General features: G+C 52.2%; 1 protein-coding gene across 32 annotated transcripts in view; it reads right to left on the bottom strand.

The window, feature by feature from the left end:
* The window catches only part of NCOR2 (nuclear receptor corepressor 2), a 153,000-nt gene that overhangs the window by 94,944 nt on the left and 32,248 nt on the right, over positions 1-25,808 (bottom strand). For 24 of the 32 annotated variants that reach the window (XM_085555566.1, XM_085555580.1, XM_085555561.1 and 21 more), the window contains exons 2-4: positions 15,257-15,468; positions 6,637-6,764; positions 280-460 (exon numbers count right to left, since the gene is read on the bottom strand). In XM_085555566.1, the coding sequence (XP_085411692.1) occupies positions 280-460; positions 6,637-6,764; positions 15,257-15,361 (414 nt within the window). In that variant the 5' untranslated portion in view covers positions 15,362-15,468. Of the gene's footprint in view, positions 1-279; positions 461-6,636; positions 6,765-15,256; positions 15,469-15,637; positions 15,742-25,282; positions 25,569-25,808 lie in introns of those variants that run through there. The other 8 variants (XM_015877795.3, XM_032447857.2, XM_085555569.1 and 5 more) reach the window with 2 other exon arrangements.

Genomic DNA, 25,808 nt, shown 5'->3' with positions numbered 1-25,808 from the left:
GTATCCACAAAAGCCAGACACGACCAACCCCAGCCCAGCACACAGGAACTTCCCAAACGCTCTTGTACTGCAAACAGCCAGTAAATATAAGCCCATAAATACCAGTCCACGACTAGAACAGTTTAGGAGACAACTCTACATCCTTTTCTGTCTCTTTAGAAGTTGCCCCATCTCAGCGCATGCCACCCAACAGCACCATGCGCTGTGTGACACAGTGGGGGGCACAGAGCCCCACAGGCAGCTCTGCACAAACCAAAGGGACCCATCTGCAGCCCTCACCTTGGGCAGCTCCTCGCTGCCCGCCTGCTGGCCCTGGCTCAGGAGGGGCGAGTGCCGCAGCAGCGGGTCCTGCAGCAGGTCCAGACGCGGCCGCTTCGTTTCGATGAACTCCAAATCTGATGGCTTGGTCAGGTCAGAGAGATAGGAATGAGCCTCGGTCCTCAGGTGCAGCTCCTGAGATCTACGGACAAAGAAAGGAGATTTTAGACAATGAGTTGGCTCTGCTCCCCTTGCTTTGAGACAAGACACAGGGCTCCCTGTGCTGCTCCCAAGGATGGAGCAAGGGAGAAAACACAGCTCCAGCTCACACATCTCAGCCTGCACAGACCCACAGCTCCCTGCCTCTCCCACACATCAGCCTGAGATCTCTTCACCTGTTACCTACATAGCAGTTGGTAATACCTGGAAATTGGCCTTGGTTTCATTTTTTTTAAGCAAGTATAAAACTTTGCAGCTCTATTTTTCCTAGCAGGATTCTCCTCCGGGAATTGTAAAGGGCTCCTACAAAAACACACTCAATCTTTTACTATGCCCAAAGATCAGCTTTGTTGCAGCAGCTCCAAAGGTGTTTTTAACACTTCAGGCAGATGTGTCTCTTAAAAATTACAACAAAACACAAGAGGTTCAAAACTTGGAGAAAACAAGCCTTTTTTCCCCCCCTTTCTCCTTTAAGGAAGACTGAGTTCTCCTAAGCCACGCAGCACGGTGCCAGCACACCCCCAGCAGCAACAAAGGGAGCAGGGCTGGAAGCTGCCCACAGGGATGGGGGAAAGCAAACACATTATGGAGATACCATTAGTAAGCACCAAGGGCAGGGGGCTGTGCGGTGTGCCCCTCCAACCCGGGGCTGCTGATGGCCAATCTCACCTTGCTAACTCAGCTTCTGGGAGCAGGGCAGGAAGGGATGGGCCCGGAGCCCTCTGAAGGCAGTGGGAGCACTTCCAAGGCTCTAACAGCCCTGGACAGCATCCAGGGGAGGGAGGTGCTGGGTGGAAATCACCTTCCCCGCAGCGTGACCCAAGCCCAGCTCCGTGCAAGCAACCCACAGCTTCTCCTTCATCCCCTTTCATCCTCCCTTCTTTTTTTTCCTTCTGTATTTTCACACTTTTGATTGAAACCTCAGCACCAGACCCACAGCACACACAGGCAGTGAGCTGTTCAGAGCAGGACAGCCCTTTGCTTTGACCCCAAAGCACAGCTCACCTGCACACACTTCACACTGAGCCACATACAGCAGCCCAGGCACCGCATGCATGTCCCAGCAGCCTGTCCCAGCCCATCCTGCACAGCCAGCCCACAGCTGCACACCGACATCCCGGCTCTGCTGCAAACCCAGCCACAAAACACCTAGATCACAAACAACTGTTGAGCTGGGCAGGTGTTAAAATATTCCAACGCCCGTGGCTTTGCCATAGCACCGCAATTACAAATCTGATGTGTTTATTCTCACTTCTTCCCCCTTTGCTTTTTTTTTCCTCAAGGCTGCGTTACCCAGAAGCTGCTAATTGCCGCAGAGCGCTGCGGTTGTGAGCACCGTCTGCAATGTAAGAGCAGCACACAGCTTTGCTGAGGCTGATACTTACACAGAGGCAGGGGCCACGCTGGGGGGAAGCAGCTGCGATGTTACAGGGCGTTATTCTATTTCTATTTCCATTTCCACATCCACTGGAACTGCCATTGACTCCGTGCCCTGGAATTTCCAGCCGCTCCCGGGATGACTGTGCCCAGCACCAACAGCAGCGCTCTGCTCACAGCCTTCACACCTCCACCCCCTGTGCACCCACACCTGCACCCAGCTCCTCACAACAGCCTTTTATATGGCCACGACACTGCTATCAGCCTAACAAGAGCCCTGCCTGAAAACAATCCCGTTACACTGAGCATGGGGTTTGGCTGCACTTTCTAAGCGGTTCCCATCTGGCTGCTTTAATCCAGAGATTCCTATTTTGCTGAAGGGTAAAGGTGTTACTAATTGACATGGGATCCCCCCTGTCACAATCACAGCAGTTCCGTTTGGGGTAGGTTTGAGGCCAGAAGACTGGGATGACCCCAGATTGGACCTCTGGTTCACTGCTGAGCTACACCATTAATTGCATGCTGCCAGCTGCATTACTCACACACCACAGCCCTTTCCCCAGCAAACTCATGGCACACGTGACTGGGAGCTCCTGCACTTGCTGAGCACTGAGATCTGATACAACATCGCCTGCTGCATCGTACCCAAACCAGAACCACCTGAGCACAAAATGGGTTAAAAAGGGCTGGTTGGAAGCTGGGTACAAGGGAAGCTGAGAGCATCCATCTCCTGGGAGAGAGGCTCCAACCAGACACCCCAAACTGCCCTCAGGGAGTTTGTAGCAGCAGCCTCGATTAGATCTAAATGGATCTTACCTTTATCTTCCTAACTCTGCACAAGTGAAATCACAGGGAAATGGGCAAGTACAAACTCCTCCTGAGGTCAAAGAGAAGCTTCCCAGCCCCCAGCCCAACTGAGGAGCACTCCTGTCCTCAAGCAAGGAGGGCACCTTCCCAGCAAGGAGATGCTTGGAGCTTTGCTCCCACCCACAAATACTGCTCCCCATTCCACGGGGACAAACACAGGCAGGTATGGAGCTGGCTCATGCTGGCTGCTGGAATGAGAAGCAAGGTAAGCGAGAGCCTTGGTGCAGCTGTTTATTTCCTCTGGCTGAGATGCTTTGGTGGGAAATGGTCTCCAAAAATAATATATATATATACATATGTATATGTCTTCAGGCCTCACAGTTATAGACAGACAAGAAAATGAGTGAGTACCACAGAAAATCACCAGTGCTGATGTGAATTATTTATAGTCAATGTTAAGATTTGCAAGAGGTTTCAGCAATCTCTTTATGGCCAATGTTATCCAGAGCAGAAGACTGAGCAAACTGAGATCTGTTAGAGAGAGAATCCAAAGGGTTTGTGGGAGCCAAACTGCCACCGGACAGCTAGAAAAACACAGGCTGGGCCAGCTCATACATTCCTTCATCACACTGTTGGAGAGGGAGTGAGCAACCCATCTGTCTGAGTGGAGCAGCTGGGTGCCCTCACCCTCCAGCAGCAGCAGGGCTGTGCCAGCAGGTCCCAGCATCTCCCAAGCTCCTGGTGCACACATACCCTGCTCCCCAAACCCAGAGCCTCGCTGCAGAATCCTGCTGGCATTGCCTGGCCAGCTCCCTGGCTCAACATCCCCAGGGACAGCCCATGCTGCTGCATGCATCATGAGATCACCTGCCCTCCTACAAATAACTCCAGTCCAGGATCAGGCGTGGGAAAGTTGCTCCATTCACTGTTATCCCTCCATCGACAGCAGCACAGAGCCCAGGTGCCACTCAGGGCACACTGACCTGTTCCACCTGCTGCCTCCACAGCTCCTCGCTCATCCACACAGCACTGGGTGCTCAGGAGCAGGCTGGCTATGGCCTGTGTGCCCACACAGCAGAACTGCCCTCCTGCAGCACACATTTTCCCACATTCATTTAAGGAGGACAAAAAGAAACAATCCACCTCCTGGATTGCTGTATCGAGTGGGAAAAGACACGAAGCTCTGCAGTTGCAGGGGATTTCAGCCTCACCGCTGAGAAAAGGGTCACCTTTAAGGAGTGAAACTTTAATTAAAGACCATAAATAAGAGGCAATTGGTCGCACAGCTCGCTCTGGAACAGTTGGTGCCATTTGGCCCGGCACAGATGAGGGCTGAGAAGTGCCCATTATTTCAGCAGCCCCTCTCCGGGCTCACACAGCTCCCCTTGCTCCACAGCCAGAGGATTAATCAGGTCCAACGAGCGCAGTAATTAGACCTGCTCTCATGCTGTACTGCACACGGTATCTCGGATGGCTGCGGAGACACGGCAGCTGCTCAGCGTATCCAAAATATCACACTTAGAGGAACGCTGGGAAACTCTGTGAAGTGCTTACGGCTGCTGAGCAGAACGGCTTGGAATAAAGGGCACGGGCTCATGAGCTGCGAAAGCAATCTCCTATGAAAACAGTGACTCATCTCATTCTGGATAAAGGCAGAATATCTGTGTTAATATGCACATCGCTTATTTACAACCACATCTGCTGGTGAAGCCATCATCCACCCCAACATTCCTGCGTTATTAAGGAATTTTGCTCCAGAGCAGCCTGGTTCTTGGATCTGTCAGCTCCCTCACCCGCTGGCACCTGCCATTTAGTGCTCACCTCAGTTCTTCTCATTTCCTTTACGGATCAAGATACACAGAGAAGAGAAAAACCCAACTCCTTGTCACCCTGCCAGCACATTCCCTGCAGGCGCTGCCGGTACAGTGTGTACCAATAGCAGACCCTGAAGCGCTGCTCCTTGCTCCCGCAGTCCTGCTGGCAGCACCGGCTGAACAAGCTGAGGGGAAGTCCATGGGTCCTTCCAAGAAAAAGCCTGCTACCAAAAAGCCATCAAAGGAAGCAGCACAGCCCTGCAGGGAAACGATGGGCCAACTTTCCCTATAGCAACATGTTCAGAATGCTTCGAGTTTTCCTTCCTTCTCTCAAGCCAGAATTGCTACAGATGGAGTTCTGATCATCCACTGCTCAAAGCCGATCCATTCAGGATTCACCCAAACCTGGGACCACCTCAGCCCCATTCCTTCCAGCAGGTTGGAAGAGTTCCCCCATTTCACACTTACTTCAAAGTTAGCAGGGAGGCAGAAAAGCAGTCATGAAATCCATAACCTGATGCCCACCAGCTGGTGCCAGGCAGGGACTGCAGGGCTGGGTTGGATGAGACTCCTGCTAGCAGACAATGCATCCTGTGCCCCTCTGCATCCATCCCTTCTGCATCCATCCCCCGTGCCTGCTCTGCAGACATTATTTGTTTGCCACTGCTCCCTCCTCCTGCCCTCATGCTGAGAGCCAGCTGCCTCAGCTCAAACCCAGCAACCCCAGCACAGGAACACAGCCAAAGTGCTTACAGATGCTCCTGGCATCAGCCTGCCAAGGGGACTCAGCAGCTTCCACTGCGCTTCCTAGGCCAGAATCAGCACTGGGTTTGGGGGTGAATGCCAACATCCAACCCAACCCACTCTGGGGAGCTGCAGGGCCTTGGAGCACTCAAGTGAGCAACCACACACCCAAAGGGCCCATTTACAGCACAGCAGGCTCTGGTTTGGGGAAGGTCCCCACGCCACAATGACAGAAAAGCAAAGTCTGTGGGAGAGCTTTTAACAAGGAGCACTTAAAGATACAGAGAAACAGGAGCTGGCTTTGCCAAAGGGATGAGCACCTCCCCAACCTCAACTCCACTTAGTTTGAGTCCCGGAGTTCGACTCATTTACCCACATCCACTTGACTGTCAGCTCGAAACTAAGTGCAGAGATTTGTGCTGGGTACAACCAGCAGAGCCCATCCATGTTACTACAGAGCTTCTTTTTTTTCTGCTACGCTCCAACCTGAATCCACCCAACCAGACCCAGAGCTCTGGCTGTGTTTCCAGCCAAATACCCAGTGCTCCAGTTGCTCTGTGCCCTTCAGCAACCACCACCCTGAGCCCTTTTTCTCCTCTCCCGTAACAATTACAGTTTTAGAGAAGCAGACTCATTTCTGGCTGGCCACAAGCAGCAGCTCAGTGACTCTGCACTACTTGTATTCTTAGCCTAAGGAACAAGCATCAAAAAAATCCCCACTTTGCATACATCTACTGCTGCAAGGTTATTTCACTTCCAGGCAATTTTTTTTTTTTTGCTTTATTTTTTTTTTGCAGAACCACTACAGCATCAAATGCAGAAGAGAAACTGTGAGAGAGCAGCATTTTGTGATGAAACAGAGCCACAGCGACGGCCTTGACAACAGAGCAGCTCCTGTGGTTCACGCAGCTGCAGCCCCACAGCGCCCAACCCAGCGGCACCCAAACACTGCGGCATCAGGAGAGAGGCAACTGAAGTCATCATTGGTGACACCACAAGGGCAATGGGGGGGAGAGCAGCACCTCGGGGAAAGTTGTGAGAGGAGCTCAGAAAGAGAAACGATAACAGCGAGAGCTGGGGGGGCGAAGAGCAACCCCAGAGGAAGTGGGGGAGAATAGTGGCAGTGAGCTATCTGCACTCCTCCCATCAGCACGGGCAGCCACACGCCTAAACCAGCAGTGCAGCTTCATAGATGGGGCATGCACAGTGATTGCTTTTTTAGCATGTCTATGAAATGCGTGACAGCACAAGAGAAGAAACCAGAAGGTGTTGCTCGCATGAACTACGGTACTGTTGGTAGCGATACCCAACATCACACGATGCACGTTGAGCAGAGCCCCACTGCACACCCCAGTGCTGTGCAAACACCTGCAGCCATAGTTGGGTTCCCCCCAGCCCCGGGAGCAGCCCAAGGTACCTTTCATTGCCCGGCTGGAACTCAGACAGCAGGGACGGCCTCCTCCGCTGCGGCTGCATGATAGACCCGGGTGGGAGGTGCGAAGCGTAGTCCCTGGAATGGTGCTGGTACTCCAGCAGTGCCACGTCCTGTGGAGACAGACACAGAGCTCGTTAGGCTGATGGCAGCTTTCAGGAACGCAGTGAGCCCCAACAGCTCAGAGAGGACCGTGTCAACACTCTGCAGCTCAAGGTGATTCCCCCAGCCCTGCAGCAGCACAGCCCCCCGGCCCAGGGGGCACACAGGGGCCTTCTGGCATCTCACGCTGTACTGGAGATGGCTTCAGAGCCAGGTGAGAGAACACGAAATGTCACAGGATGCTTTCAGCTTCAATAACCCACACTGTGGAACAGAGAGAGAAATAAAGAAGAAGGGAAGGATGACAAACGTTGTTCCTTTAAACACAGCTCCCCTGGGCACAGCTGAAGGGGCTCAGAAGGATAGTATGCTACTTATTATGTGCACGTCCCTTTTGTTCCTTGACCCTTGGAGAGTACAGTACAGTATGTTCCCGATTTTAATTAAATAAGAAGCCCTCCTGCTCTGTGCCACAGACCGATTCCAGCAACAGCATTTCAGCACCTACCTTTCAATCGCTCTTTTTTATTTGCAGAATAGATACTTGACCAGAAAAGAAGACTAATCATCTAATTAACTCAGACCTTCAGCAATGGCACAGAAAGCCCTGCCACAGAACACACCGATGCTTATTTACATCAGAACCAATCCCACCTGGGAGTCTATTTCAAACAGCCCTCACCCAGAATGACTCCAAACAAAAGCTCCGACTGCCTCACAAAGGAAAGGAAGTGTCAGGGTCAAAAACAACAGCTACAACAACAAAAAAACCCAAAGTGAAGCACCACCCACCAAACCTAACGCCGAGCACTTGCAGTTGGGAGGGGAAAACCTCTCAGCCTCAACAGCTGCACAGGCGTTATTTGATCAGATGTAACCAGGGCTGATAAACCCCAGTGCACAGCAAAGAGCCTCAGCTCTCGATGTGCAAAACACACTCGTGCCTTCCCAGCTGGGACACCAACAGGCCCACAGCCAGGGCACTCACCTGCTGAGGGTGCACAAACAAGAGTTACCTGTCTGGGAGGCTGGAAGGCTGTGCCCTTGAGAGGAGAAAAGGGCTCCTGTGTGTCCTGACAGCCATCTGTCTGCCCCCTCCCCCTGCCCACACTTTGCTTTGCCATCTCCTCCAACATCCTCCAGAAAACAGCTCCTGGAGCTCAGAGCATCCTGGTACAGCCAGAGGCAGCAGGTGAGGCTCAAGCCTGTGGTCAGGACTGCATCCCCACGCAGGGCACCCATGTCTGACTGCTTTGCTCACATTGGAGATTACTGGAAGAAAACATAACCTGAAAAATGAGCTACAGGAATCAAAACTGACAGGTTTCTGCGCCCTGTGATGAACTGTCAAAGGAACCAAGGGAGACCCGGCAGGACGTAGGTGGATTAATTGCATAGAAAGTTACTACAGTGTGTTGCAGTGTGAGCTAGGGGCGTGCTTTGCAGGCACAAACACCGGAAAGGTTTATGGGCTGCCTCCACAAGAGACCTCAGTGTTGCCCAGCAGTGCTTTGGAGACCCACTGGGACGCAGCTCCCAGGCTGGAAATCTACAGGAGCTGCCGGGCAGGAAGGGAAGGTTGGATCCCTGCACTGGGAGCAGCGTGACACCGAAATGCAGCACCAAGGCTGAGCTGTCTGTGCATCCCAGGCCCAGAAACACACTGCTCTGCTCTTTGTCCTTCACACAGCACCTGGCACTGCGCCGTGCTGGAGCGCTGCCCTGGCCCAGGCCAATCCATCTTGTGTGCAAGGAACAGACGCATGAGAAGCAGCAAGTCCTGTCTCCAAGGCTTAGGGAGAAGCTGGCTAAGTAAAATTAGAAAAACGACACGGAAAATCTACGTTATCCCCATCCAAATCGTGTACCTGCAGTAGTACAGCAACAAACCACCTTGAAGAAACCCAGCAGGGAGCTGCTCAGGGCTCTGCTCACAATGCAGATGGGCAGCACCTTGCCCCAAGGACACGGACAGGCACAGGGCTGTGGGGCACAGAGCACGGGGACAACACTGCAACCATCACCAACAGCACCTCGCAGCAGGGTTTGAACCCACAGTGTAGCTTACACAGCAGCTCAGCATCCAGCTGGAGCCTTCAGCATCCCACGCAACATCAGAAGAGGCTGCTGCAAACCTCTGGTCTCTACAGAATGGTTGGATTCACTCCCTTGCAGCCAGAAAGCAGCCCAGGGCAGGCTCAGTGCTCAGTGCAGCAGGTCCCTCTGCACAGCTCCCAGCCCCGCAGCACACAGAGCAGCTGGCTGGGCTGAGCCTGCAAGAACAGCAGCATCACCTGAACCGGACAGACACAGCGTGCTACAATGCCATAAATCACCGCGACAGAGCCGTGCAGCACAAGGCCAACGTTTAGATAAATAAAACGCTAACAAGCCAAAAGCGGCCTCATTAAAATACACTTCCTCATGCTGCAGATGGAGAAGGTGCCCCGGCAGGCTCCCAGCAAGCCGTCCTGTGCTGCCAATGGGGAGTGCAATGTGCTGCACCTCCCCTGCCTGCTGCTCAGCCTCAAGGACTCGCTGTGTTCTCCCTCAGTGCCGCAGCGCTCACAGCACCGTCTCCCTCCTTTTCCCACTAGATCCTTTCACCCTGCATAACCCGGCTCCATCGAGCTCATGTAAATACAATAATCAACCTCCCTAAAGCCAGGAGACCGAACGCAATGCTGCAGGAAAGCTTTCAGCATCACAGAAATGCAGACAGGCTCATGAAGAAAGCAAGCAGCTCTGTGAGAGCTCTGTGCTGCCTTACCTACTGCAGCATCGCCCGCGAAATCCTCCCTGTGCCCTATGACCTGGGGATAACCCAGACACCCAACCAATGTCTGTGCACAGCTCACAGCCCGCCTGCCTCTCTCACTTTCTGTTTTGAACGCGTGCACTCACCAGCACGCTTCGTTCTTCCCCCACTTGCAGCTGCCTGAGCTGAGTGCATGGAGGGTGGCTGCAAGGCTGGGCTCTGCCTGCAGCACAAGGACCAGGCAGTGCAGCCATAACACCATCGCCTGCTCCATATGCTCCCATTGGGCCCTGAGGGTGAGGAGCCTGCAGGAGACAAAGCCAGGAGCTGCTCTTGCAGTAAAACAAGTGAGCTGCTGCTCCTCTATTCCACCTACCGCTCTGCACACCTGAACTTAGCAAAAAATAAAGAAGTTGCTTTAAATCTCAGTCTGCCAGCGATGACTGTGACCTATTTTAGCAATAAAAGGAAAAGCTCTCTGGTGCCTGGATACTCCTTGGCACTGGCAGCAGTTGCTCATCAGACCGAGAAATGCACTTTTGAGCCACTGCCTGGAGAAAAAATTTGCCTACAGCTGACTCAGGTAAGAGGAGGTTTGGGAGGGACATGGGGACAGAGCCCCAGCATAAAGGAGCAGCACCCATCCAGGAAGCAAGAGCAAACCTCCAGAGCATCCCCGCTCTCACTGCTCACAGCAGGCTGTCCCCAGGCACTCTGCTGTCTGCCCCACATCCTTCCCAAAAGCCTGGGTCAAGATCTTCGCAGACTCAAAAAAAACTAAAAGCCAACACTGACTGCTTCACAATTAGCTGTACTGTTGGAGATAAGGTCGGCAATGAAAATCTGGCTGAATGCGTGCATTTTTATCTTGCCTACAGGGATGCAACATGTGCTGAGAAGACAAACGCCCTCATTGTTCTGACACAGCCTCTCTGCCATCCACCTCGCAGGCGCTGCTGAGTTGGCCTTTTGTTTCAGGAGGTGACCGCAGTGCACGTGGCCTCTTCTTGGAAGGCATCGATCGCTGCTGCCATCCCTGCACGGAGGCTGTGGCTGCTGCCAGCACCATCAGTGTCCGTAGCAGCTGCACAGCAATGCATCCTTCCTGACGCCTTCTCTGCACAAACCAGGCCTGTCAGCCATGTGTGGCTGTCCCATCTGAATGTGCCATTCACGGACAAGAAGTGATGGCGTGGTGGGGGCAGCCCCCAGCTCCTCTGGCTTCCCAGTCATCTGACCAGCACCCGGTGCCAGGCCAGCATCCAGCCTGTCCCTGCAGCCAGGGCCGCACACAGAACAGCAGCGCATTCATTGCAGGGCTGCATTTGAATTTCTCTCCATCACAAGACTTTTGGCTCCTTCTTTTGCCCCAGTCACGTCCAGGCACCGCTGAGCCAGCAGTGAGCCCTTCCCCCCCAACCCAATGCTGGGCACTGGGCTTCCTGCAGCTGCCCCCAGCCATGAGCCTGTGGGGTGAGCAACGTGCCAAACCTCAAACATCCAACCCAAGCAATTCTATGATTCTACGATGCACGTTAAAAGCATCAGGTCACTCTGCTCATCATCATGCCTCTTCCACAGCAGTCCCCCATCATACATCACCACCCTGCTGCCTTCCCACATCCCCCATTCAGCTCCCAGCTACACTTCCTTACAACTGCACAACAGAATCTTCAGGTCAAAGAACCTGACCCGCTCACAGTTTTGCATGTAAATGACTATCAGTGACAAACAGCAGAACCCCCAGTCCTACAACAGTTGGTTGGTGGAGCAACACAGAGTCAAGCTGGCAGCACAGGAGACTGATCGACACCTCCAAAAGCAGCATTAGTGGAGCTCTACCTTTGCCAAACCACATATGCAGCAAGTTTTTTCTTCCTCCGTGGATTTACAACTCTGAAATCAACAAAAAGCAAAGAAGTCTCCTCTCCATCAAATCCTGTCCAAGAAGTAGATTAGGAAACTGCCATAAAATTCTACTTGAAGAGAAAGAGTTGTTTTGTGTAAGTGCTGTATCCTAGGGAAAATGAGCCCTGCTCACAGCAGCTACTGTAAGCCAGCAACTCGGTCCTGGCACAGAGAGAGAAACCCTGGGGCAGGGAATTAGGTGTTCTGTTCCTTCACTTGCATCGCTCCTGATCCTAAATCACAAAGCCAATTTTCCCAAAACCACCGCTCAGCTGCACCGATCTCATGCGATATCGCACTGCAGATCTTAAGTCAATTCAGGAGGAACCATTCTGAGTTCTCATGGAAGCACTGATCGCAGTGGGTACGTTCCAAAGTAGGCTGCAGGTGATCAAGCCGTTCCCTGGGCTGACTGCTGGAGGCTGCAGAGCTGGCAGTGATGTCCCCTACCCGGCAGCACAGCTGGGAGCTGGCAGCTTCTTCTCACTTTGTGGAGATGGTTGGAGGAAGCTCTTTGCAGCCTGGGGGATTTTAGCATTTGGCACCATAAACCTTTCCGTTCTGCAAGTTCCTGGAGCACTGACACAGAATGGCATTTTGTTTGCTGGAGATAAAAGTGTGAATAAGCATTCTGAAAAACACAAACCAACCCACCATAGCAGCAGAGGAACCTTGTGTATGCAATGCCCTCCCTGTGCTTACCCACCATCGTGCTGCCACTCATTGCCTTGTGGTGATAAACCAACGCAGGGACAGCCAGCTCCTGCTAACACAGCACAGCAAGGGCCCAGGCACCCAGCAAGGAACCAGGGGCACCCTACTGCAACCACAGAGGGACTCTAGGAGGACAGGGGACTTGTGCTACGTGGGGACATCGATCTGTTTACAGAGAATATCTGCAGGTTGCCTGAAAAGGAATATCATTCATGCCACGGTTTGCTTTGAGAGAGCATGAACTTCGGACACATTAGAAGGTTAACAGCGTAAGCAATGCATTTTTTCACCTTTAGCTAAAGGTCACAAAGCATTCAAACAATTCTTCTGTTTCCAAGCAGAACATGATAGAATCAGCTGAACTGCCCAATACTACAGCTAATTAATATGGAAAACTAACACGCTTCACCTGCAGCTTGGCCAACAACCCTGTAATCCTCTTAAGAAATAAACACTGTTCATGGTTGGTGATTTTTTCTTAAACAGAACAGAATCTTTCCATCTAAACTTCTTCCCTTTGAAAGCACGCACACTTGGCAAGGTTGTTTTTTAAGTAATTTTTTAATAAGATGGAATTAAATCTCAGGTCATTATAAGATACCACGCTTTGTCTGCCTGCTGAGCAGCAGCTGGCACCGAATCAGAGAGGAAGAGGAGGAGAAACAGGAGGAGGCCCCAGGGCAATGGGAGCAGCCCACCCAGCAGAAGGCTGCCAGCTGCACACACTGAGCTCATGGCCCACAGCCCTGCCCAGAGCTGGTACCTGTGGGCCAAGCCAGCACACAAAGCAGCTCAGCCACTGCTGGATCTCCTCCAGCAGCCCCCAGCTCAGCAGCAGCTCCTCGATGTGGCTGCTGGTACCCGGTACCCATACACACACCAAGCACATTTCTGCAGGTTCATTGGAAGAGCCACTTTTTTCACCCTTTTTGTTGGATATTCCCTCAGGTTTGGTGTGCAGGGAGCAGAAAAACACCCAGGCTGCTTCCCCTGCCTCCCGCCCCTTCACAGCGCCTACACCCGCTTGCTTCATCTGTGAAATCCAACAGCTGAAATCCTTTAAATCACTTTTCATAAAGTGTCTCCAGGCCTAAAATAGTGTCACGGCTCATTGTGGAGCTCAGTGTTCCCGCTGCTCTGCATTTCCCTGGGTGCTCCAGTCACAGCTGGACTGCAATTACTTCTTTCTGTTCTCATGGCATTCTCAGCCCCGCTGTGCTCAGCCCCACGTGCCCAGGAGGTGACCGGGCCGCTTCCGCAGTCAGGGCAGGAGCCCAGGGCCAGCAAGTTCCCAGCTCGCATGAAAGGATGTCGTGGAATGCAGCAACCCAGAACTGAGCCCTAATGAGATGCGAGGCACGCCAGCACTGGGTTGGTTTTGGCCTTTCTTGCTTTCTTCCAAACAAGCTCTCACTGTGCAAACACACCCCATGACAAAACCGACCTGGCCAACACATGCAAGCAAATACCACTGACTTTTAATGTGAAGCTGCACAGCGGCTTCAAAGCAAAGGAGCTCTCCCAAGTAACCCCACCAGAGAGCAGCCCCATCCCCAAAGCCACAGCCCGGCCAGCTCCCAACATGGCACAGGGCTGCCTGCCCCCAGCACAGCAAGGTGTGCTCGGTGTGCATGGGGCTGGCACGCACCCACCCATAGGCGAGAGGATTCACTTGGCCTTCCAGATGAAAACCTCAAGCTCTCCTGCACCCAGACACCTACAGGGTATCGCGTAACTTCGGAAGATTACACATGGCTGTAAAAATAGCTGCTAGAAGCAAAAGCCAGTAACTTCTTCCAACATTAATAGGACAGAATAAAAACAGTATTCACTCAAGCCAGAGAGCAAGACAGGTTGGAGAAACCCAGAGCTCCGTCTGCCTTGCAAACAACTGCCCCATTCGGGTCGTTCTGCTGACGTGACATGAAGGGAGAGCTGTGGGTTGGCAAGGGATGAGGACTTCACCCCAAAGCCAGAAACCACCTGCACTCTTCTAAAACCCCCCTGCACCCTGAGCGCTGAGGTTCGGCGGGTTGTTTTTGAGTCAAAGCTTTGCACAACAGCAGACCTTGCTCACCTGGTCACATCTCCGGCTCCAATTTCTGATAAAAACAGAACAGGGATTTTCTTGTTGAGACAAACGTTCTCATTCCACCCACCGCCCAAATAAACACGCTCATACCAGGGGAAGCAAAACTCCCCTAGATCAAACCAGGTCAGCCTGTCTCATAGCCTGGATGAAAAGCCTCTTTGTGCAGAACCATGCAGACCCCAAGCAATCTAGACGAGCCAGTTAACTCAGCCAAAAGCTTGTCCTGCACCCTCTGTATGTTCCCATTTCAAAGCCATTCCAAACTCCGGCTCTGCTCTACATGGTGCTCTGTTAAAGCCCAACAAAGAAGGCAGACAGGGAAATTTCACCTCTTCGTTGACATTTCTTGCATTTTCAGGCTTTCAAGTCAAACCCTAAATTCATCGCGGCAGGAGTTTCACAGTTCAATAGCCTTCACCATCAGCGATGTAACCCTGAGACAAGGTCACCTCGCTAACTCCCATTACATGCACTGTACACGCTGCGGTCACTGTGCTGCAGCTCACCAAGAAGAGTGCATACCACACTCCAGCACCTAATAAGATTCATTTAAGCAGCCTGAGCTGACTAAAGCTGTTCCACTAAGGAGAGGGCTTTTTTTTTCCTGTTAAGAGCTTAAACCTAAAGCAGTCAAACACCCAGGATGAGCAAGCAGGGATGTGAGTGACAAGGCACAGGGAGAAGCAAGATCAGAGTGAGTTAACCCAGTGCATTCAGCAAAACACAGCCAGCCTTCATCTCAACACACAGCCTGGTGCTACAGGAGACAAGAGCACACATCAAAGAGAAGGGAGGGGAAAAACGTGAGGAAAGACGAAAGGTTGAAAAAAATAAAATTATATTAAATCAGATTTGCTCCTTGCCTCGCAGCACTACCAGCAGGCACACAGAGCATGGGAGAAGAAGGGTGAAATCCCATATCATGGGCATGGAAACACTCTGACTTCTGCGTAACAGCCACATCTGAGAGCAGCACAGAGGAACTGCTGCCCAGCACCAAGGGCAGCAGGGGAAGGCAGCTGCTGTCTTACCGCATGCGGCCGGGCGATCTGTACCGGGTAGGACATGGCGTGAGGAGGGTAGCGCGGCTCGGTGGCACGCCAGCTCTGTGTCACGGGCTGAGTAGATCCGGACATGTCGAAAGAGCAGACGTGGCGATGGCTGCTTCCAAATCACCAACAGAAGATTAGGAGAGCCGAGAGCTCCTCTTCATCGTGAGCGTGCTTTCCTCGTCATGCAACAACTGCGAGCAAAGAGGAAAGGAGCAGATTAAAACTCAGTCAACCACAAGACAACCAGCAGTGAGGCTCAGATGATCCCCAAAACCTGACCGCTCTCGCTGTTCCCCACCAGCCCTGCTTCCTGCACGCTCACCCCACCCCACACCTCAAGGTCCCCCCAGCTGCTCACACCTCCATGCACACACAGCACACTGCTCTCCTTCCCAACCCCAGCAACTCCTGCACCCACACGAGGCAGCCCCCACCACCAGCAGGAGCCAGGCACCGCACTGCCCATAACTCGGGGCTGAAGTGTGTCACACACCTCCAGTGTCACATCAATATTGAATCAGCCCTCCTGATTAAGATCCAGAACCACAGAGGGTATTTTCACAAACTGGTCGCCCACATGCGTGGCGGCTTATCATGTGTTGCAATTCCTTCTGCAGCTGCAGCACAGTTGGGAAACCAGTGGGAGAGCTCCCCTTGGCCCAGAGGGAGCTGCAGGGAGCCAGCGGGGCTGCAAGCTGCCCAGCTCTGCTCCACAGGGAGAGCAGCGAGCACAAGCCAGCACAGTTCAACTGAAACAGCAGTTGGCGTGTGCAAAAACCAGCAATGGGTGGGAAAGGGAAAAAAAGAGGAAGAGTTTCTTTCCCTGCATGACCACAGACCAGCCCGCAGCGATGCAGCGCTCGCTATCTGTGCTGGGCAGGCACGGGGCCGCCTGGTTGGTTTGCCCATGTCCACACAGCCAGAAACCAAATCAAAACACAGCAACGGCCCCAGCGGCGACATGCAGCACAAGGAGATCACTTACAGAGAGGCCAAGCTTGAAAATACACCAATACATCCATCAGGGCTACAGAGGGCAGAAATGCAGAGGTGTCTCAATGCTGCTGCTGAAGGAGCATGCCACAGCAACAGGGCAGCTCTGCAGGTGCCACCAAAGCTCATCCCATGGGCACATCGGTGTCTGTGGGGCACAGGGCACACCAGGACCTTGGCATGCAGCTACTCCAGGAGTGCTCCGTGCCCTGGGGACACATTGTTAACTAATTGTTTGTAGAAGAGGAATGCAAACAATAGGAACAGATTAATAGGAAATAAACCAGAAATAGCACAGCCAGGCTCTTTAAATCTGGACTGTTTGGTTACTACTTTTCTCAACTGATTTTGATGAGGAACAGACGTTGTCTCACCGGAAAAGTATTTCTCCCCCCTGGTTGGAGCCTTGATCGGGGAATGTTTTATCCACAGACCTGCATCAGCCATTATAGCGCTAGGTATGAGATTTACAATCTGATTAGAAACAGGAGAAAGCAAAAGGCTGCTGGCAAACCTGGCCCCAGGACAGCAACACAGGGCTGCGGGCACCGAGGGGGGGTTCCAAGCTCATCTGCTTCCTCCCCCCAAGGAGACTCCCAGATCCATAACCCAACACCTCCACTTTCCCTGCCCAGGAACACCCCAAGGACCTGCTCCAAAAGGATTAAGATGTAATGAAAACGATCTGAGGGACGTTCCTAAGAAACCACCCTGCAATGATAATGGGCTTGTCTAACCCATATGTGCATGAAATTTTCTTGGAAGACAGCTGACATTAGACACAAATATTTGTATGTACTGTATCTGTTAAGTCCTTTCAATAGGCGAGCCGGCCGCCTGCCATATATTTAAGGCTCTATTCAGAATAACAAAGCAAACAACATCAGTGTCTGCAGCCTAGGAATCCACAGTAGCATTCAATCGCAGCAGGGTACAGAGGTTTTAAATTAAAACAGCAGCACAGGGTCAACAGGAAAGATCAGGCACACCCTGAGCTGCACAGCGTGGATGAGAGGTTAGCCCGGCCCCAGGCTCAGAGCCTTTACCTGCATGGGATGTGCTGCCTTTGGAGAACCATAACACTGCAGGGCTGGCTGGCAGAGCTCAATGAGCACAAGGGCCCAGCACTGCTCTGCTCCAGGCTCCTTGCAGCTGCTGCAGGTAGGGCTGCTCACAGCAAACCAGCTCTCCTCCCTGTGCAGGTGTGGGTACAACCACAACAGGTCTTCCTTGCTGGGAGCCGCCAGTTCCCACTGTGGCTTCATGCAGCCCCAGAACCAACCCCAGCACCAGGGGACTCCACTCTGCCCCTGCCAGCACCAAGAGCCATACAGCAGGACTGTGTTCCAAATCATACCAAGCTATTTTGGGCCTGGGATGGTGTTCAGCTCTGCCCTGAGGTGACCTGTGCCAGCACTCACAAATGGAGCTGCTACACGGGGCTCACAGCTCCGCAGGGCAGGTCTGGGTGAGCTGCTGTGATGGGATGTCCAAGGAAAGGTCCTGACAGCCAACAGCGAGGAGAAAGAAACCCAGAGGGAAAGGGACGGGGGGGGTCTGGATCCAGGCACAGGCCATTCATGGAACAAAGGAGTTATTTTTAAATGTAGGCTGGAAATAGAAAACAAACGGACCACGTGAGGCCTTTGTTGAAGATGATCCGCAAAGACAAATGGAAATGCCCGAAGAGGAAATAAAAAATAATAATAAAGAATAAAAACACACAACCACAAGCAGTGGGGCACTGGGACGGAGAGGGGAAATGGGAATGGAGGAGGAGAGGGAGGAAGGCAGAGAGGGCTGAGTGTGGCCAGCAAGGTGAAGGGAGGCATAGTGGAACACTGGGAGCACGGCACAGCAGGGATGGACACAGCTCTGCTGCCCCCAGCAAGGTGAGCTCACACTGCACTGCAGGCCCACAGCCCCATAGACACACACACACAACATCAAGGGAGGGGGAAGGAGGAGAAAAGCAGTTCCTCAGCATGGTGTGGTAACAATGACTGCTTCAGCCATGCTCCCATGTACACTAAACAGCACATTAACAGCCGTGGCTGAACCAACACGCAGAGCACAGGCTGCAGCGCGGGGGGAGCGCGGAGCACCTGCGAACCTTCTGTATTTATGGCACAGCACACGCTGCTCATTTGGGTTTCAAACACGTTGCTTCCATGGCTGCCAAGATGGGCCCTCTGATGTCTGGGGTGCTGTGAGCGCTGAGGAGTCATCTCCTCCACATCCTTTTGTTGAACAAATTACTCGGCTCAGGAGTGACACTTTTGATTATTTACATCCCGCATAAAGAGGGGAAATTCATTTTCTGGCTTCCCTAAGATGAGTTCTTTGAGGGGGATCGCGCTGCTAAACATTTTCTCCTTTCACACGTTCCCAGTTTCAAAGATGACAAAACATCTCCGTGTTCTAAATTATTCTTTTTCTTTCATGATCCTCTAATGATTCAGGAGCCTCGACTTCACTCGAGTATCTTTGAAGAGCTCTGGCTGCCAGCATAAAAGCTGAACTGTTGTGACAAACTGCACTGTTTAATGCCTCCATAAGAAGATGTGCAAAGGAGCAAAATTACCCCGGGGAACTGAAACAAAGCCTGCAAATAAATTAAATGACCTGTAAAGCAAGGTACTCAGAACTGAGTACAGTACTGCGGCTGTGCCATGAGTTGGTAACTGACAGAGCCATGGGGGCTCTCAGAACAACCCTCACCCACATCATCCTGGTGCCAACCCAACAGCTCAGGCCAGTTGTGAGCCCTGCACAGGGCCCTTCTCACATCCCGGGGTGATTACTGGGCCACAAGTCATGTTGGTTAAAGACCGGACCCGACCATTTGCTCCTGCACACATCTGCTGCTTTCATTCCTCCACACAAAACCCAGGAGATCCAGCTCTGGTGGCCCAGAGAAAGGAGCAGCTTGTTAAGTTCATGGTAGAGCCAGGGCTGAAGTGGGAGCCATTAATTGGGCACGTCCTGCCACGACCCCACTGTGACTTAGTGTGCAGGATGGGAGCTCCTCCATCCTCCCACATCTCTGCTTTCAGGGGTGTGGAATAGCTTAATTATGCCCCTCGAGGTAGGAAGAAGTCACTTGTCTTTAAACACTCAGGCTTTTATTGAGTTAACGTGTTTTAGCAAGGTCACAGCTCCACTGGTAAACTCTTACCCAACGGGGAATTTGCTGCTTTCCCCCCCTCACGATTAATCAGCATCTCCCACCATTTAACTCTGAGGCCGGACTTACATGCTCTGCAGGCAAAAAGTCAAGAAAATAATACTCGAGCAGTCAGAAAAGGCAAATCAACCTTTAATTCCTTTGTCACATCCAACAAGCCAACCCACCCTGCGTCCTGCAGCCCAAGTGCATCCCGGTAGGACGGGCAGCCCCAGGGGTGGCCACCAGCTGCATTTGGCAGCTTTTGCTCTCTGCCCACTTGAACATCCCTCAGCAGCAGCTCCCAACCTCAGCATTCATCAGAGTAATTTTAACTTCTCCTTGTGCAGACCTGCACTGCTTTGACTGGATGTGCTTTCAAATCAGGACTGCTTGAGCCAGGTACCATCACCTGCAGCACCTCCAGCCAGGTCCTTCCTCTGCTGCAGGACACCCAGCCCTGCAGAACACAGCACGCTGTCTGCCAGCTGCCCACCACTTGTACGTAGACTTTAATATCGATATAGGCTATTCACGGTCACTTTTCCAGCAGGTGATGTTAAAAATACAGATGAAACATCGCCGAGCACTAAGAAGCAGTCCTTTGGGATGGCACTGGAGAATATTTAATAAAGCCAAAAGCTGCGGGCTAATTTCCCCCGGGAGTTTCCACTTAGAGCCTGTCGCAGTGAGGATCCATCACAGACAGCTCCGATTCACCCACGGCACAGAGGAAAAGAGCCCATCTGTGGGAGCAGCTGGGGCTGCGGGCAGCCCCCAGGCCTGGGAGAGCTGCAGGGATTGCACCGTGCAGCCCATAGGGACGAGGGAACAGCATCTCCCATCCACAGCACTAAGAAGTGGAGCTCAGGTCACTGTGCCTTATGCAACCGCAGCCACTCAGGGGGGATAAGATCAGCCACTAAGAGGGATTACAATTTTATCTTCCCACAGTAGTGTGATCTTCTGCAAATAATCGTATCATGGGAAATAACGCAGAGTGTTTTTAAGAACCGGACCTCACGTTCCCAGTGTTCCCAGTACAATCACACAAATCAAAACCTTTTCAACACGAGGGCAACACATGCCTGTGTGCTCCCCCCATCAGTTATGGCGTGGGGACCACAAGGTGCAAGAAGCAAAGAGAACCAGCACGGTGCCAGCAGGAGGTGTGAGGGCAGGCTGGGTGCCATGCAGGGATGGGTAAAGCCCATTACTCCAGCTCATAGCAGCACCTTGAGAACTGGCATGGCCACAGCATAAGGAATCCAGCACCTCTCTACCTGGCACAGAGCAGAAGTGGCTCAAGGAGTTAAGAAGGAAGAACACGACCCTGTGAGCTCACAGTACAGGTACAAAGCTTTAAACCAACACGAAACTTGCAAATAACCTTCCAGACACCACAAGTGAAATCCACAAGCCTCTACGCCCGGCCTCAAACCTCATGGTTTTGTGGTTGGATCAGAAGTATTTCCCAAAACTGTGCTGGAAATCAAAAACTATACGTGCAAATAACGCAGTTCACAGTGCAGGCCTCCTGCTTTCCCATGTACAAAGACTGCATCTCATCCCCATCACCCCAGCAGACAGCAGCCAACTCCTTCATCAATGACATCACTGGCAAACTGGATGGGGAGAATCCCCACACCCAGCCCTGCCGCAGGGACTCATTGCATTAGGGCAGCCATCAAGCAGATGCTTCAAAAATGCAGAATGACGTTCAAATGACATCTATCCATAAATCAGCCCAAACCACAAACATCTGAAGAAGATTTTCACTTAATCCAATTTACTGTAATCTCTCTCTAGTTAAAAATGACAGAAACGTCAAAATGGGACTTTACTCCTCTGTCAAAGCATCTCACGCTGAAAAGGAAAATAAGCAGGCGCTCACACGCAGCACCACTTATTAGGTTAGAAATGTCAAAACTGCACTTTGATTCTAACTACTGACAGCCACATCCACATGCTGTGCCCTTCTGTTTCCCTTCGCTTCCCATAGCAGCGGGCACAGAGCATATGTTAGATGCTGAGCACCATCAGTGCTAGGACAAGTCACCCATTTTCTGCTCCTGGTGACCCAGAGCTCGTCTCTGCCCCACACAAAGCAAAGCCAAATGACCATCAGGTATCTCAGGAAGACAGAATTCTGCTTCCAAAACAACCCCAAAGCAACAGACCGACCTTAATTCGCCTTCCTCCATTCTCCACATTAATTAGCAAACAGGATCATTGACTCTGTGCCTGGGAGTTCCACATATGTATGCCCACAACCCTACAGCTCTCTGTGAGCCTGTGTGTATTTGTCCTGAGTGGTCACAAAAATTAAGCTGTTACCCCAGAGACCAAGAAAATGAAAGCAAAATACCCGCTGTCAGAAGCAGGGTCTTCGTGCATTATTTAACGGGGACTCCGTTGGCAAAAGCCTTGTTGTTTTCATATGAAAGCTAATAGAAACTGTACCTCCAGGTGTCAAAACACTGATGGTAATTCCTGCTGCCTCAGACATCTTGATGTTTCAATTTTAGCAGTGTGAGGAGCCTGCAGGGAATCCAAGAGGGTAAAGTGCTCGCGCTCAAAGAGAAGCAGAGAGAAGGAGAGCCTTTTATTTCTTCATAAAGGGCTCAGGGGAACAGTTCTACTCGCTGGAATTATCAGATCTGGTTCCCCCGCTCCTTCCCTTCCTTGAAAGAGGAAAGAGCAGGACAGGCTAACAAGGAGTTATTGTGTCGTGCGGGCAGGAAAAAAACCAACGTCTGCAGCGGCGCAGAGACAAAGAGTAACTGCACAGGGATGGTGCTGGGGTGCAGCAGCGGCTGCTGTTAGTGAGATGCTGACATGGGTTCCAGAGAACAGAAGGGCTGTGATGGAACAGCACAATTTCCATGCCCAGAAGCACAGCAGTGTGACGGACCCTCCCTACCCCACACCCCAATGCTACCTCCCACAGCACTTAGCACAGCACCCCTGCTATACACTGCCAGTACATGGAGCCCACAATCTGGGCCCTCCCTGGTCATAGAATAGCTTGGGCTGGAAGAGACCTCAAAGACCACCCAGCCCCAGGGAATGAACCTGGAGGAGCAAACCAACACTCGCTTGCTCCTATGGGCATCACACAGATACTTTCCCAGTATCTACTTCTCACTCTTTCAACTACCTGCACACCTGCTGTCACCCACCATTCCTCTTTCTGACACAGCAGAGCTTTGATTTCTGGGCAGCAGCAGAACCAGTGGGATCACACAGAAGTGATGCAGCCCATTGCACCGATAAGAGCAGCAGCAGGGCAGGACAGTGAGAGCCAGAGGTGCACCCAGGATCCTCGTGTTGTGCACCCCATTGCAAACCAGCCCAAGTGAGACCCACAGCAAAGGCACAATACAGTTAAGTACGCTCCAATGAGGTGCCATTCATACAGCACCTGTGAAATTGTGCTTTCAGACCTCTGCCAATTTACCCACACCCCTATTCCAAATACAGCACACACAGCCCAGCACCAAGCAGCAGGTCCCCAACCCTGCAGCCAGGGAGTCCCCATGAGCTGCAGTGCTGAAAACACCAAGCCAAGAACTTGGGGCAGTGGGGAAGAAAACAAGAGCTCAGGAATTCGCAGGCAGCTCTGTGTGGTGTCCAGGAAAATAAACAATTTTCCTCTGCAGCCGCTTGGCCGGGGACACAAAAGTCCCAGAGAGATCCTCCATGGGGTCATGAACTCTCACACCCCACTGAGCAGCTCCTGCTTCAGAAACAGGGCTGAGGAAATTCCGCAAGAAAAGTACATCAACACAAGAGCAAGATCAGCTGAGGAATGCCACAATGTGCCGACTGCATAAGGATGTGCTGAGCCCTGCACCCACGGTCCCAGTCCTCCCCACTCAGAGCTGCACCCCACGCAGCCCCCAGCCCATGGAGCCCCTGGTTCAGGTGCTGCTTACAGCCCAGCTGTGCCCCAGGGCTCCTGGTACAGCACAGGGATGCCGGCTGCCTTCTCACCCCTCCTGCCATGGCTCACAAAGCAAGGCACAAACTTTAAGAGGCAATGACCTCATCGGGGCTGGGAAGAGGAAGGCGGGGGAGCTGGCGATGTGCCACCTTCTCGTTTTTCACATTAAAAAAAAAAATATATATATATATATATATTTATGTATATATATAATCATTAACCAGAGAAAGCTCATTTTTACCAGGCTATAAATAAATAAATAAATCCCATTGGACCAGGCTGGAATGCAGCACCCAGAGCTGTACACCCTGCAGCCACAACCCCAGGCCAGCTCTATGCTGAGTGTATCTCCAGGCATGTGGTGCCTCGCCGTGCTGAACACACACAGTGTGTGTGCAGACATGGGACACATGAATCCTGCACACTCACACATTTTATATCCTCGTATTACTTATGTTACAGATTCACGCATACATTACTCATAACTGTTAAGAACAGAACATACAGTTCATCCTGGCACCAAGCCCGGAGGAAGAGAAGAAAGAAAAAAAAAGCCAACAGAAAAACCTTGCAGTAACAAATCTAACTCCAATCGAGTCCAACGGCATCTGTGGTAGGAGTTAAAACAGTATTAAGGATCATTAAGTTATTAGTAAGTTGGTCCAGCATTGTGCATCTCCATCAACATGAGCTGTGCCTGCTCCTCCATGGAGCACTGCCCTGTGCCCCTGAGCTTCTGCCCATCCTGAACACGCAGAGCAGCCACAGGAAACACGTGAAACACCATTTATCTTCACAGAGCACATGAGACACACCTACACCAGTCCCACGTCTTCTGTGTGTGTCAGGCTGGGGCCAAGCAAAGGAGCACAGGGCTGGGATTGTACCCAAACAGCACAGCACTGTGTGCTGCCCTGCAGGGGCATCCCGCAGTCACACTGCACCCCATGGCAACACCAGCCCCGCAGACACGGGCCAAGAGTGTAACTGTGCAGCAGGTCCCCATGCAGTGAAGGAAGATGTCAGAATCACAGCAAACTCCAGCTTTGATACGCTTTTTAACCGCTACAGCAAGTTTGTGGCGCATCAAAGCATTCTTCTCCACCCCCCTCCACAAACAGGCTGCTCAGCTTTACACCCAGCGCCAGTGGGATTCAACAAGACACAGTTGGAATGTTATTCTCACGTACTGAAGGAAGGACACGAGGAACAGCCCAGCCCACAGCTCCCAGCCCCACCACCCCACAGCAAGCCTCGGCTCTCCATCAGGGCCCTGCAACCCCCACAGGACAGGGCAGGACAGCAGCACCTCCCCAGTGCCCCCACACACAGGGAGAGTTCTGCAAGCAGTTCACCAGCAATCACCGCCTTCATGCAACAGCCAGTACAAAAACAGCAGCTGCAAACTCCCACTGGCCTGACCGAAGTCAAAACACACCATGAGCTGCTTTTCAGGCAAACCCAAATTACAGCGTCGTCTGCTGACTGATCCAGGGACGAACAAACCCACATTAATTACAGGCTAACTTCACAATTCACCTCTCCGGAGCACCAAACATCAGCAAAACTGCTTTGATTGTGCTGACAAATCCATCTCCAGTCAGCACAGCAACGCATGAGACCGATACATTCAGAGCAGAGAAAGCAAGAAAGGAAGAAAACACACACAAACTTTGCCCCTCTCCCACCACCCTCCCAATACAAAACCCCACTAATGACAGACAGGACCCCCACAAGCAGCACATGGACACGCAGCTCATCCCCCTCCAGCACCAGGCTCCAGCCCCAGCAGCACTGCCATGTCGCAGGGCCAAGTCCCAGTTTCTCCAAGGAACTTCTTCCTGCCGTGGCCTATTTCAGTCTGAACGCCAACGCCAGGAGCGCGGTGCGGGACACTCACCCAGCATCATCCCGCAGCCCTCCCCGCATCCTGCACGGCCAGCGGCATGGCTGCAAAATAAATAAATAAGAGAGGCCACACAGCCTTAGAACCGAGCTGGAAATGAAATGGAAAGCCTGTAATTATTTCTCAATGCTCCTGCCAGTCTCAGCCTATAAACACAGTGGATTACATAAGTCCACCCCTCCTGTTTTGAAGCCAAAAGTATGAGCTTTTCCTCCAGCTCTGGCAGCCAGTAATAATTCCTCGTAGCTATGGTGACGCTGGCTGGCTTCCAGCAGACAATGGGGGAGCTGAAATACTGCGAGGCCTTTTTATAGCTTCGCTCTGAAACCCTCTCAAATATTAGCTATCTCCTGGCCAACCCGGCCCGACGGCCCCGCGTTAACCATCTCCTCCCCGCGGTGCAGGCGGTGCAAAGGGGCCACCCCCCTAATCCCCAGCCCCGCTCTTCCCCCCCCCCCCAGCCACAGCGCTGCTTTCACACATCGGCAACGTTTCCGATTTAATGGGTTTGTTGACTTCT

Source organism: Coturnix japonica, chromosome 9, assembly GCF_054131305.1.
Source record: "Coturnix japonica strain WE chromosome 9, WE-NBRP24, whole genome shotgun sequence".
In the NCBI taxonomy this organism is placed as follows: Eukaryota; Metazoa; Chordata; class Aves; order Galliformes; family Phasianidae; genus Coturnix; species Coturnix japonica.
Note: the sequence above shows the minus strand (reverse complement) of the source record. Positions and strands in the feature narration are given on the sequence as shown.